This window comes from Neolamprologus multifasciatus, chromosome 22 (assembly GCF_963576455.1).
Source record: "Neolamprologus multifasciatus chromosome 22, fNeoMul1.2, whole genome shotgun sequence".
NCBI lineage: Eukaryota > Metazoa > Chordata > Actinopteri > Cichliformes > Cichlidae > Neolamprologus > Neolamprologus multifasciatus.
The window spans coordinates 14,181,131-14,195,179 of NC_140459.1; the positions used below are offsets into that span (position 1 = coordinate 14,181,131).

Genomic DNA, 14,049 nt, shown 5'->3' on the forward strand with positions numbered 1-14,049 from the left:
GCAAAAGGCCATTGAGATGCATGAATTCTTTCTCAAAATAATTTTGTTTGTTCAAATCGATAAACGGATATACAGTATTCCCCTTCAAGAAACTCTAACAAGGAAATCCAGGCAATGTTTGCAAATCATCTAAACCTGACATTTAGGCCAATTATGTATCTTTAATTTGGAGAATTTGTTGTTGTTTTTTTTTATCATGGGTTAAACACCAAATGTTTGCTGAGAAGGAAGGAGGGCTACTTTTACATATATTTCTGTAACATTTTATCCAATACAAAGTGTCACTTTGGTGGAATAAAAGCACATTTTGGCTATTGAAAAATATCATTAATGGTTTCTTATGTGAAATCTTATCTTATTTGTATTGCCGATGTTTAACCTCCATTTTTATTATTTATTTATTTATTTATTTTTCTTCCTGTCTTCCATTTAAAGATCTTGTGAATTATTTGATCATCTCTAATCCTAATGGCCTGACTTTAGGATCAGTCATTCATTTTGTGAGGTTGACAAGTACCCTTTGGTCCTAAAACTATGTGTGTACATATTAAATTTTCCTCCAGCGCTGTGATCGTTGCGGGCAGTCAGGAGCCACCGTGGGCTGTTGCCTCCCCACCTGTCAGAGTAACTTCCACTTCATGTGTGCACGTGCCCAGAGCTGCGCGTTCCAGCAGGACAGGAAGGTTTACTGCTACAAACACAGGGATCTGGTGACTGCAAAGGTGTGAAATTATATGTTGTCAGATTATAAATATATATTTTTGTTGAAAGCAGTATACATATTTAATATTATATTCTGATTTTGTGTTCGTTATGCTGACTATTGTTTGTGATTCTTCACAGATCGTCTCTGGTAAAGGGTTTGAAGTCCCGCGACGGGTGTATGTGGACTTCAATGGGATCAATCTCAGAAGGAAGTTCCTCACAGGTCTTGAGCCAGAATCCATAAATATGACCATAGGTAAGATTATCTTGATGTTTCATGTTTTTGACTCTTGTAATGGGATAGATTCAGATTGAATTAAAATACGGCTGCTTTATGTCTTGATGCAATAAACCTCATTATCTGTTTCTTTTTTACCTTCCAGGCTCGCTGCAGATTCAGAAACTTGGTGTTCTGTCAGAGCTGTCGTCAAATGGGAGGATGCTGTATCCTGTAGGCTATCAGTAAGTGATAACTGCCTTTGTATTCAAGTGTTTTTTGTTTTTGTTTTGTTTTTGGGTTTTTTTTCCCCATTAAGCTGTTCATCTACTGCTTCGCAAACAGCAACTTTTGAATTATAGATATAAGTAGAAATTAACATGCCTGTTTCGTATTCTATAACTTATAAATAGCTAAAAACAGCTACAACACATAGTCTGCAAAACTGTCCACAGACCTAGCGCAGAACCATGTTTTCCTCTTGATGTATAAGGCGCAGCGGTACTTTTGTCTACAGTTATATTATTAAAGAAAAATAAAAAGTACCCACAGGGAAATTAGTTTTAAAGTCAGACTGTTTTCTCTATCAGGCTGTAAACCCTTTCATTTCTACTTTAGAGTTGAAGCACATTTAAACAGAAGACTCTATTAGCCCTCTTCCACTGCTGCCTACTCAGCTGGACTGAACTCGGTTTATGTCGTTTTCCATTACAGTCGACCTTATGTGCATGTGGTCATTATAGCAACAAGGCCGAAAGTCCAGTGAGGTCATTTGTATGCAACGTGAACAACACAACAGAGTCGAGACGGTGTCATACCTGCTGTTTGGTCTATGGCTTAGTCTCAGACTCAGGGACCAGAGTGTTGTTTTTTGTGTAGTTTTCTATGGGCTCAAATTGTGGTCATAAATATTTTGTACTTGTAATTGTAATTGTAACTTATGTAAAAATATTTACACAAGTTAAAAAAAATTTTGTTAAGATCTGGTTACAGATACAAAGCAAAAAACGATGTGTAAAACTCTGCACTCAAGTTCCCTGGCTGTGTGTGGATTTCAACTTACAAGTACTAATTTTGACCCAATTTTTCTTCCTTTCACCTGATTGGTCAATGTCATGTCAATCACAAATTTAACAATCCAGTCAGTCTATTTATGTCATATTTTCTTTCGATCGCCTCGAATCGCTTGGAACCCCGGCCAAGTAGATTAAAAAAGAAGCACCTGGTAACAGGTACTACCACCTAATGGAAACCCCTGAAAACCATGCCAAGCTGTACTAATGGGAAAGGGTTACATGTGATTGGCTTAGTTCTTGGCTGCTGTTACTGACATTACTGATTTATCCATAGTTCATTGTCTCTTCATTAACAAGCTTGAAACGTATTTTCTTCTTTTATTTTCTAGGTGTTCACGGTTGTACTGGAGCACCGTGGACCCACGCCGGCGCTGTAAGTACACCTGCAAGGTGACAGAGGTGAGCACTCCTCTCCCTGGTGAGGAACAGAATTTGAAGTGGGAGGATGAAGAGAACCACACCATAGTCCACAGTCCGAACCACCACAGAGGTGAGCAGGATCTCAACGGCTGTGAGGAGAGCGCTGAAGCTGAAGCAGTGGACAAGAAATTGAAAATATGTTGTTGTTTTTTTTACTGTGCTAAAATCTATTTTCTTTTTCTTTTTTTTTCTCTCTTTTTTTTTTTTTAATCTTTTCTAGATATTGAGTCTCCAGATATTTTAAGTCCCACATCCAGCCCAATAAAATCCACTTCCATATCACCCAACTCTAAACTGCACAACACACCCGGGTCTAAAAGCCCTGCTTACACACACACCAGGAGACCAGCAGGAGGATCATCTCGACCACTACCATCTCCAGGTACGTGGAGTTTTGGGAGAAGATGGGTACCTGTTGTAGTGTGACTTTAAATAAAAAGAGTAAACCCCATTTCACACCCTTTTCCCTTTTCTTGCTGTCAGGGTGTGCTCCACCCAAATCCCATCACATCCTGACTCTGAGGGACCTGGAGGAAACCCGGCGGCCTCGAAGGCTCTCGTCCAGAAGCCGGTGCAGCTCCTCGCCATCAGAGAGCGACCCGTCCGTACCAATGACACTCCGCTCTGGCGGCACGGTCCACTCCCGATGTGCCCTATTCAGCTCCCCTCCGAGAGCATCGAACTTTGGATCGGCTTCACCTCCTCTCTCACGACAGAACTCTGCATCTCCAGTCTGGAGCTCCCCACCTAGATCCAGCTCCAGCATTTCTACAGGGCTGTCGCCTCGGCAAGGAGCCATCACTCACTCCCCCAGAGGGAGGCATAGCTTTAAAATTACCACTCCAGTCTCTGCCGAGGTTCCCCAAGACTTTTTGGCATCATCTGAGGCAGAAGATGCAGCTGTGGCCACTACAAATGGGATCTCACTGGCACCTGATAACCTAGAGGAGGAAGTGGCCCACCTGATGTCTCAGGAGCTCCCTTACACTGTGTTTGACACTGACACTGAGGTAGCAGTGGACTCCATGCTGAATGCCAAGCTTGAGTTTGATGAGGCTTTGCTCACAGAGAATGTGTCGCTTCATTGCGGGGCACAAGGCAGCAGAGAGGTGGAAATGCAGGATCAGGAGATTGATTCTGAAGAAGACGACTCGAGTCGTTATTTTAAGTTTTCACGCACGGTGGTGTGCGATCACACAGCAAGTGGCTCGGATGCCTCAGGTCAGCTTAATTCAGCTCAGTCTATCCCGCAGTTAGACGGTGCGGACGGTGGGTCAGAAACTGAAAGCGAGGCGGCCGATGAAGATGCTCAGGATGCAGAGGGAGGGAATGAAGAAGCTAAAATTCAAACCAACCACACTACACCCACTAAACAACTAACGGTGGCGCTAAAAAGGCTTGAGTCAATCTACCCGGTCCCAAGGTCACCAGTTGAAGAACAACCGGAACCAGTGCTTCAGGAAAGTCTTTCACCTTCTGCTCTCCTGGAGTCAGCTTACACAAACAACGAACTGTCCGTTCAGGAGGAAGAGGTCCCGATGACCTCAGAAACATCGCCGTCTCAAAACGAGGTGTTCTTGGATTCATCTACAGGCCATTTTGTTCCTGCTGAGCATGGCTCTGCAGAGTATCTAAATAAACACATTGTTGACAACAGAGATGACAGTGCTTCGTCAGCTGACTCAGATGAAGGATTTAAAGATGATTTGAATGATCCTGATTATTCTCCAGAGCCTAAAACCAAAAAACCTCCCACAGCACAGATGAAAACGGTCTTTGTGAAGACAAAACATCCTGCGCCAAACCTCAAGCGCTTGGCGATGAAACCTTCACTTCCCCTGATGCAAGCCAAACTGCCTTTACCCCCTCATCCTGGACAAACTGCGTCCGTTTCCTCTGCTGCAGTTACTTTTCATGCAGTACCGCGCCCGGTTGCACCCGCTGCCATTATCAATGGTTTAAATGCTTTAAACATTCAGCCAGGTGCTTCACTGGGGAAAACCATCGCTATAAACTTGATCACCTCCAAGCCGGAAAGTCAGCAGCAGGCAGCGACGGAGAACCCAGCTGGGTCAGCTAGCTCGCCCCCAGTGCAGGCTTCTACCCATCAGGTCCTGCTGGTCAACCGGCACGGTCAGATTATGATCAAAGACCCAAAGTTGAACACGTATCAGCCTCTCAGTACAGATTCACCAACCTACAATAAAATAAGCCAGATTGCCAAGATTCTCCACAGTGGTAATGCTTTACAGCGCTCCATGCCTCATGTCATAATAAAGCCTCGGCCCAGCCCTTCAGCTGCAAACGCCCCTCCTGCCCCGAACCTCCAGGCGGCCGAGAGGAAGATCATCGTCAAAATGGTGCCCATGAAAAGCAACAGCACAGCTGCTGCTCCCACAACTGTCAGCATGTACAGCTCTCCTGAATCTAGTTTCTCCAACATTGAAGAAAGCACAGCCCAAGCGATTATCGATAGAGCCATGGCTACTCACCGCGACGCACCCAAAACAAAACCCATCATCCTCAGCAGTACTCGACAGCCAAAGGCCAAGCATCGGAAACCATTGCCATTTCCCAACGTCGAAGACTCGGATCAGTCATCAGCTGGTCGTTCGGAGTCTCCCAGTGTTTTCGGTAATGAATCAATACCTGCTTCATCGCGTCACCAGGTGAGAGTTAAGAGAGTGTCGTCGGTGTCTGAGAGACCTTCCAGGAAGAAATCCAAGATGGACTTTCTGAAGGATCCATCGAGTGAGCCGGAGGACACTGATGAAGCCAGGTAACAGATGGTTTTAAAATGTATTTACTGCAACATGCAGAACACAAGTAATATTTAAAAAACTAATATTTCCATTGATCTTAATGTTTAACATAAAAACACCCCCACACTGATCTCCAGCTTCATTTTGTATGAAGCACCGAGCATCACATACAGACTGACATTTTATAAATTGGTCCTCTGATCTGCAGAATCTCAGCAATGAGAGAAATTTGCATTCTCAGCAGCTGAAAGAGTTTTAAAGTAAAAGATGGCAAAAGAGAAAATAAAGCATGTTGATGTCTTTCAACAGGCCGAGTGGTGTAAGAATGAAAGCTCCAACAATGAAAGATGTTCTTGATCTGGATCGCCAGCTTGAGCCACAGCCAGAGCCTGAGCTGCTGAGGATCGTTGCCCCACCACCACCTCCTACACCCAAAAGGTTAGCCTCATTTACGGACTTATTACTGCGCTACAAAGGCAAAAGGAGGCAAATACTTAATGTCAGACTGTATTTAAAGATTTGAAAGGGCACATGAAAACTAATTATTTAGGTCCTCGAGCCTCAAGTAGTTTTTGTGTATGTGCTGTTTTTTGTTTTTTGTTTGAAAAACCAAGATGCTGTACACATTAAGTTGACTTAATAGTTAATTCAAAGAAATTCAAAGAAAAGGAGGGGATTGTGGGGGATGTGAAAATGTTTTCCAGACAAGGCAGTCTGTTTTAGGTCAGTGGTTTATCAAAGATTAAATGAAATAAGGTTCACAATTCTGCTTCCAAGTAAGCATAGTAAGACAGATATGAATTAAACTAGTTGGGGGATCAAAGTGACTACTAATATTTACAAAATAAGTGGACTAATTCAGACAAAGCTGGATAAAAAGAATTTTACTTTGGGGGAAAATGAATAGTGCTGCCTTTGACTGTGAAATTACCCCCCCCCCCCCCTTTCCTAATTTAAGAAATGACATCATGTCTTTGAGCCACAGGAAAATGGATCAAAGGTTAGGTTAAGTAATCAGGTCAAAACTTGTGCTGTTTATGGCAGGAATAAACTGTTGGGATTATTCAGGACTTTCTTTAGTATTTTTAACTCTGTTAGTTGCAGCCTAGTGCAGAGTGTACCATGAACGTATACTAAGGACAGCTTTATCCCAACATTGATCGCCCAGTCCCATTCCAGTCCAGGCTCCTGCTCCCAGGCAGTTTTGTTTTGACTGCAGTGTTCAGGGCCATCAGGGTGTCATATTTCAGATACTTGATGTGATTTTTGATCGGGCCCAAAGACCGTTAGACCGTCCTGTAGTAGTTAAGAAGAAGAGAAAATCAAGGGAGAAGAGAATGTTTAACCTGTGAAAAAATTTTTAAAAAAGTATTTTTGACAAATATGTTTGTTTCCCTTGTGTGCAGGTGTTTTCATGATGACAGTCCACCATTTCCCACCAAAACCAACAGTCAGATTCAGGGTATGACGCACAAATGGGTGAGCGCTCGGCACGGAGACCTCTCTGAGTGGGGCCCTTATTCAGGTTTGTGACTATAAGTTTAGTCATTTGTGTCTAATTTAGGCTAAAAACCTGTTTTTACATTTAACATTTGTCATTAATCTCATTTATATAGTTTTGATTGTCTTTAAGTCTCGTTGCTTTGCGAGAGAGAATATGTGATTAGGTGTGACACTGTCTTTCACTTTTTGCAGGTTTTAGCTCAGAAGAAGAAGCACCACCTCCACCTAAACCCACAGCGAGGACGTACATGAACCAGCCCCACCTGCGCTTTGAAATCACCAGTGATGACGGCTTTAGCGTTAAGGCTAACAGCATAGAAGGTAGGAAACACTCCTCTGCTTCTTATTTAATTCTTATGCTGGTATTTTCTACTCTTTGTCATTAAAAAAATAAGAAATAGAAGTTTATATCTCATCGGATAATAGCCTCGACTTTTATCAGCAAATAAGAGGATTTTCATTTATGTCAGTGGCTGATGTTTATCTGTTGCCAGCCATTTCTTTTCTTATTATAATATGAGAATAAAAAGGAGAATGAATACAACATAAAAGAATCAGCCCAGGTGTTCACTTAAACATTTGTCCGTGTTATCTTGCGTTTTGGCTGCGTGTTCATCTTTGCCTCCTTTCTCACCTACCGTCAGTCGCCTGGCGCGCTGTGATAGACGGCGTCCTCGAAGCTCGGGCAGGGTTCCACCTAAGGCAGCTGCCTCTAGGTGGGATGAGCGGGCCCCGGGTGCTCGGCGTCGTCCACGATGCCGTCATCTTCCTGCTGGAGCAGCTGCAGGGCGCCGCATACTGCAAACGCCACCGCTTCCGCTTCCACCGATGTGATGACATCGAGGAAGAACTCCCCCTCAACCCGAGTGGCTGCGCCCGAGCTGAAGTCTGCACACGGTACAGACACCCTAGTTCACGGGTTTTGCTTTTCATACCTTTGTATGTGTCTTGTTATGACGCACATCACAAATGATTTTCCCTGATTCTTTAACCAGGAAAGCAACGTTTGACATGTTCAACTTCCTGGCGTCGCAGCACAGAGAGCTTCCCGACATATTGGGCCCGTTTGATGAAGAGGAGGATGAATTCCCGCTCAAATCTTCTAGGTTAGTCATTCAGTTTGCTTCACTTTTGTCTGTGAAGTTGAGTGGTTTTCACATCAGTACTGACAGCTGCTCTGTTGCGTCTCTGCCAGGCGAGCCACCAGCAGTGAGCTTCCCATGGCAATGAGATTCAGACACCTGGAGAAAATCTCAAAAGAAGCAGTAGGAGTCTACAGGTAACGACAAATGACCATAAAACCCTTCAGGGTTTCATTGATGTCCAAAAATAAATAAGTTAAACTTTCAAATCTTCTCCCCCTGTGGCCCCTTAGATCGGCGATTCATGGTCGTGGACTCTTCTGCAAAAGGAACATCGATGCTGGGGAGATGGTGATCGAGTATGCCGGTACTGTCATTCGCGCAGTCCTGACTGATAAGCGGGAAAAGTATTATGACAGCAAGGTTGGTTACACTCGGAATTCATCATCACAGAGTATCTGCTTCATCTTTTAAAACGTTAGTGAGAAACACGGCCCTCGTGTTTGCTGTGACTCGTTCACAACAAAGCCACCACTGCAAGTTTAATGTGAAGCAGCAGTAACTAGTTACAACTACAGAGAAATCACTGAATACCACAGCATGCAAAGACACGGTCTGCTTCCAACAATTACATTAATCATTAGCACTTCAAACAGGAACAAACAGGCATGTCGGATGAACCTGGAACAAGTCAGCTGATTAAAATAAAACTTTTTTTTTAAAGGGTTTTTTCTTTTATTCTTTGATCACCAGCTAAACGCTCTAGACTGCACTTCAACATCTTCCTTTTTCTTTCACTTCGTTAAGGCACACTCTCACTAGACTCGGGGGGCATGCCATTAAAAGTTAAGGCGGTCAAATTCCTTTTACATCGTGGGCAACATTCATAAGGGGCGAGAACAATGAAACACCTTTAATCTTAAAATGTGAAAGTAACGTGTGTGTTTCTGTTCTCCAGGGCATCGGCTGCTACATGTTCCGCATCGACGACTTCGACGTGGTCGACGCCACGATGCAGGGCAATGCGGCTCGTTTCATCAACCACTCGTGCGAGCCGAACTGCTACTCGCGCGTCATCAACGTGGACGGACGCAAGCACATCGTTATCTTCGCATTGAGAAAGATCTACCGGGGAGAAGAGCTCACCTACGACTACAAGTTCCCCATCGAGGACGAGAGCAACAAGCTCTCCTGCAACTGCGGGGCGAGGCGCTGCCGCCGCTATCTAAATTAACCCCCCCTCACCGCTAACCCTAATAAGCCGTCGTACCTGATGCAGCTCAGGCGGTAAATGAAATCATGAAGGCAACTGTAGCCATATGATGGAGGTCAATAACGCACACAGACCTGAGCCAGTGTTTAGAAGATCAACTTACAGACCCGTGAAGGACGTACAGAAGATAAGAGCCATATGTGAAAGCTTAGGATGAAGTCTACACATGCACGCGCACACACACGATGGACTTATGTACTGTTTCTCATCTACTTCACACTTTGTTTTACATCGCTGACTTTGCTGTCAGCGCCCTCTGCTGGAACTGGGGAAAAAAAGAAGTGCAAACTGAAGTGACCTAACTTCAGCTGTCTGTCTGTCTCTGTAAATAAAAAGTCAGAGAGCGACGAAGAGGAGAATTTCTACAGCACCTTAGCATGACCCAGCCTTCTCTGGCAGCAGACAGGACTCACTTTTACTATAAAGCAGCAGTGCAGCTCTTTTTACTCTGGATACCACATCTCTCGGAAGCAGGGATTTGAATTAAGTGAATTACAAATTCCCGTTCACTTAATATTTTAGGTGCTGATGACATTTATCCCACAGGTTAGTTTTAATAGCGTCGATCGAACCTTTGTGCTCCTCCAGTCAGCCGAAAGCTTCTGTTTTTATTTGTAACGGCGCAGATGCTGTGACCCGAATGCTTTTACCCACTGTTACACTCTTTCTTTGTTCTCTTTGTTTGTGCAGTTTGTATGTTTTAAGGCCTACGAGGAAGCGTTTCCTTGGTGCAGCATTCAAAAGGAAAACGGTGATCTTTCCCCAGCACAGTTCCTTACAGCTCTTTTTGTACATTTGAACAATAAATGTATGCTCATCAGACTAATGGAAGTAAATATGTTTGAGCTTTTAACCTTCTCTTTGTAGGCTGAGCAACAGTGATGCTTATTCCCTTCAATTGATGTCTGGTTAATCATTGTTTTGTCCCCCCAAATCTCCCTCAGGTGTTCTACCTCAAAGAAAGAAGTGAGATTTAATTTAATTACACAACACGCAGTGGAAAAACTGCTTTCTTGCTCTTTAAGCTTTCTAATTATTGAATTTCGATATTAAGAAACTGGTAACATCACTGCTGTTGGACACTTAGAATAGGTGGTCACCTTTTTTGTGCTTTTTCTTTCTTCCTCTTTTTTTTTTGTTAGGAAACTCCATTGTGTAATTGTGCCCCCGCTACTGGATGCACAGAAAGGATCTGGGACTTTAGGCTGACTGCTGTGGACTTTTTGTTTTGTAGGATTCATGACTGAATTTGACACAAATCTTTGTTACTGTATCAGCTCACACGGATCCTTTCCTGTACATAGTTGTAAAGAATTTCTAAGCCTGTTGAATATTTTTTTACCTCCAATTTTTTTTTAATTTATGTTCAATAAAATTTGTTCAAAGTTTGCTTTCCTGCTGCTGATTTTCTTAACGCACAAACAGAACCTGAAGGCATTCACAGTGAAATATACAGGAAAAATCACACAGCTGAAGATGTTTGATTAAAAGTGGGGGAAAAAAACAGATTATCTATCAGACTGGATTGATCTTGTAGAAACATGCCAGAATGTTATGAACTTTTTTATTATATATAAATTATTTATTATAATTTATATATTATTATTATATAAATTATTATTCATTTGGCATATTAATAACAAATATTCCGGGAAGCTGGAACCAGCTTTTCGCATTACTGGAAAAAGGGGGCGTGGTGTCTGTCTATCCATTTGCCTAACTGCTTAGGCACATTCACTTCAGTGCAAAAGTCTTGAACCATATCCACCATAAAATAGGATCTGGAAAGGCCTCATTTTTCAGCACGATAATGAGAAAGACGCACAAGTGAACACTTCCAGAAGTCACGGATTGGCCTCCCCAGAACCACAGCAGTGTGAGATCCTTTTGATGGCAAATAGAACAAAAGTTAGCCAACACCCTGAGTGTCCTTCAAGAAGCCTGGAGAACAATTCCTGAAGACTTTAAAGAAAACACAAGAGAGCTGCCTAAAAGCGTTCTCACTATGTTGAAGAATAAATTTGGTCACACCAAATATTTACTTTTGTATATAAGCTTGCCTTATATACTGAACTATCATGTACGTTTGCATGTTTCAATAAATCACTATGCCTGTTTCCCATTTTTCTAACACAATATAAAGAAATGAGGGGTGGCTCAAGAGTTTTACACAATACTGCATATTATGTTAAGGGCGATCGTGGCTCAAGAGTTGGGTGTTCATCTTGTAATCGGAAGGTTGCAGGTTGCAGGTTGCCAATCTCGGTCGTGGTGTCCTTGGGCAAGACACTTCACCTACCGCCTGCTGGTGATGGCAAAGGGGCCGATGGCGCGATATGGCAGCCTCGCTTCTGTCAGTCTGCCCCAGGGCAGCTGTGGCTACAACTGTAGCTGCCTCCACCAGTGTATGAATGTGAGAGTGAATGAATAGTGGTATTGTAAAGCGCTTTGAGGGGTCCCGAAAAGCGCTATATAAATGCAATCCTTTATTATTACATTATTATTAAGTTAATTGGTGATTCTACATTAGCCGTAGGTGTGACTGTGTGTGATTGGTTGTCTGTCTCTCCTGTCCAGGATGTACCCCATCTCTTGCCCAGCGACAGGCAAGAAAAGAACAATAATTGTACATTTTATTTTAATTAAAAGAGTCGAAAAGTGCATGAATGAATTGAGTCTCTGAATACAGGTTAGTTTGTGATGTTGTCTTGAGAACCTCAACACACGGTCTACCATAATGTTATGCCTGGCTCAGTTAAAGAAGGAGAGATCAATCGGAGAGAAAGAGTCTAAATAAATATCAATAGTTTTAAAGGTACATAATGACATGTCTGTGAAATGGATATAAACAGCCTTTTTGTCTAATGATTAAAATTAGTCATTGCTAGTTAGAGTTAAAGAAATGCTTGTGCTTTGATGTGGGATTATCGTGTCTCCTAATGCATTCTTGTGGAAGCAGGAGATATGTTCGAAATTAACATTACATCACCAGATTTTCAACCAGTTTTCTGTGGGTTTGATATGTTTTCAAGACTGTATCCCTGCCCTCTCTATGCTCTGTGGCTAATGAGAACTGCATGCAGTCTGGATGGGGCAAGGCGTCGTCTAACGGCAGTAAGTAAAATCACACAGACGTTCAGAGAGGGGTCAGTGTGGATTTGAAGAGGTCGTCATCAAACACAATAGGCTTTATTTTTGAATAAATTATTTAAAGCGTTATGCAAAAATCTTGAGCCATCCCATATTTCTCTATATTGTGCTTAAAAAAACCTTTTATAAACCTTTTATAAGGTAGTCTTGAGCAATAGTTCTCCAGGACTTTCTGAAGGTCTGTCAAGGATTTTCTTTGGATTTTGACTGCTTTTTCATTCATTCACCTGATGTTTTCTTCAGTTTTATCACAAACTGGAGGAAACTGAAAATGTAGTCCTTAAAAAATATCTCCATCCATCTTCTTCCACTTCTCAAATTCAAGGTGACAGGAGTCTGTCATTGCTGCCGTAGGGCAAGATGCACGGTGCTCCCTCGACAGGCCAACAGAGAGAGAGGTAAAGCAGTGTTTCACAGAACTGCAGCACAGAGGACCAAACTGCAAACACGTGGAGACAAACTGAAGAAACAATCATGAGTCTTTTTTTTTGGGCTGGTAAAAATCCATCAAAGCTTTGTTAAAGGCCACAAGGCTGAAACATTTGCATGTTTTGTTTTGCCATATTCTTATAAGTGGTGGAGATTTGGTAACTACTGAGTTTTAGTGTTTGTGGTACCTATTATCTTTGGATACTTCATGCTGGAATTTTAAATACACACTCACCAGACACTTTATTAGGTATACCTACCCACCTGCCAGTAGCAGGTTGGACCCCTATCATCCAAATAAATAAACTGAGACTTCTTTCCACTTTGCAGCCTACTACCCCAGCAATCTTCAGTGCCTGTGGCAGCCCATCATTGATGACGCAATTTGCAGGAACCTTATCACTACCGTCCCCGAGGTCACTGAGAACATGGTCTGCGCTGGATCCATGCATGGAGACACCAGTAACTGCCTAGTGAGTTAAAGCCCAGTGCACACAAAGGGACTGAGGTGGTACACAAGTATGCGCATGAAATCTGAGACTGAGTGCACTTCTTATTAAACTTCACTGGTGCAGGTTTACACTCTAATGGCATCTAATTGAGCATCAGAAAGATGCTCTCACTCTAATATTGACTGTAAGAGGGAGATCCAGCAGTATTGTTGGAGAGAAAACCTAGTCAAAGTGTGTTAGAATGTAACTAAGTACATTTACTTAAGTACTCTGTGATATTTTATACCTCACTTCCGCTACAGTTCAGAGGGAAAGAGAGGAGAGAGGCTTGCAGGGATGAGAGGTGAGGATGCTTGCCTGCTATCAGGAGCCACCTTGGTACAAAAGGACCAATTGATTGCCTTTTTCTGTTATTCCTGATTGTAGAGACTGAAGAGGATTTTTAATTACAGAAATATAGCACTCAAACAAAGACAAGTGACCAAATGTAGCAAATATCTGTCAGCATGGTGGTTTCATCACAATCACATGGGTAACATTATGACATCTGCCATCATCGTGGTTTGTTTGGGATTTAATTTACTCAATGCATGTCAAGAATGTTTTTTCCAGAAAAGATGTCATCAGTTACATTCAGAAGAATCGTTTATCCATAACTAACTTACCTGATCCCACGTTTAACAACTTCATGCTGTGATGCTTTGAAGAGAAATGTTACAGGTGTTGTCTTGCTCAGCTCAGACAGGGTATCTACTAGTCCTTATACTTTTTAAATACACATTTACAGATAAAATCAAGTGATTCATGTGTCCTTGGTTCAGTTTGGATAGATCTTGAGTGTTTTTAGCCAATTCACTGTGAGAATTATGTGCTCGCAGTGCTGCTATTTTCAGCCGCTCTGCACATTTACATCATATACTGGTTTGTTTACCATGTGTTCCTGTGACCTCACCCTGTCATTGACGTGTAAACACGTCTTC

The 14,049-nt window shown here is 42.5% G+C and overlaps 1 protein-coding gene across 2 annotated transcripts in view; it reads left to right on the forward strand.

The window, feature by feature from the left end:
* kmt2ba (lysine (K)-specific methyltransferase 2Ba) overlaps positions 1-10,427 on the forward strand; it is a 34,852-nt gene extending 24,425 nt beyond the window's left edge. For both annotated transcript variants that reach the window (XM_085147481.1, XM_085147482.1), the window contains exons 23-36: positions 564-722; positions 844-961; positions 1,089-1,167; positions 2,328-2,488; positions 2,639-2,800; positions 2,902-5,197; positions 5,490-5,618; positions 6,587-6,705; positions 6,876-7,004; positions 7,328-7,580; positions 7,679-7,789; positions 7,879-7,962; positions 8,059-8,188; positions 8,724-10,427. In XM_085147481.1, coding sequence (XP_085003607.1) covers positions 564-722; positions 844-961; positions 1,089-1,167; positions 2,328-2,488; positions 2,639-2,800; positions 2,902-5,197; positions 5,490-5,618; positions 6,587-6,705; positions 6,876-7,004; positions 7,328-7,580; positions 7,679-7,789; positions 7,879-7,962; positions 8,059-8,188; positions 8,724-8,999 — 4,206 coding nt within the window. In that variant the 3' untranslated portion in view covers positions 9,000-10,427. The remainder of the gene's footprint in view (positions 1-563; positions 723-843; positions 962-1,088; positions 1,168-2,327; positions 2,489-2,638; positions 2,801-2,901; positions 5,198-5,489; positions 5,619-6,586; positions 6,706-6,875; positions 7,005-7,327; positions 7,581-7,678; positions 7,790-7,878; positions 7,963-8,058; positions 8,189-8,723) is intronic.
* Positions 10,428-14,049: the final 3,622 nt, after the last annotated feature.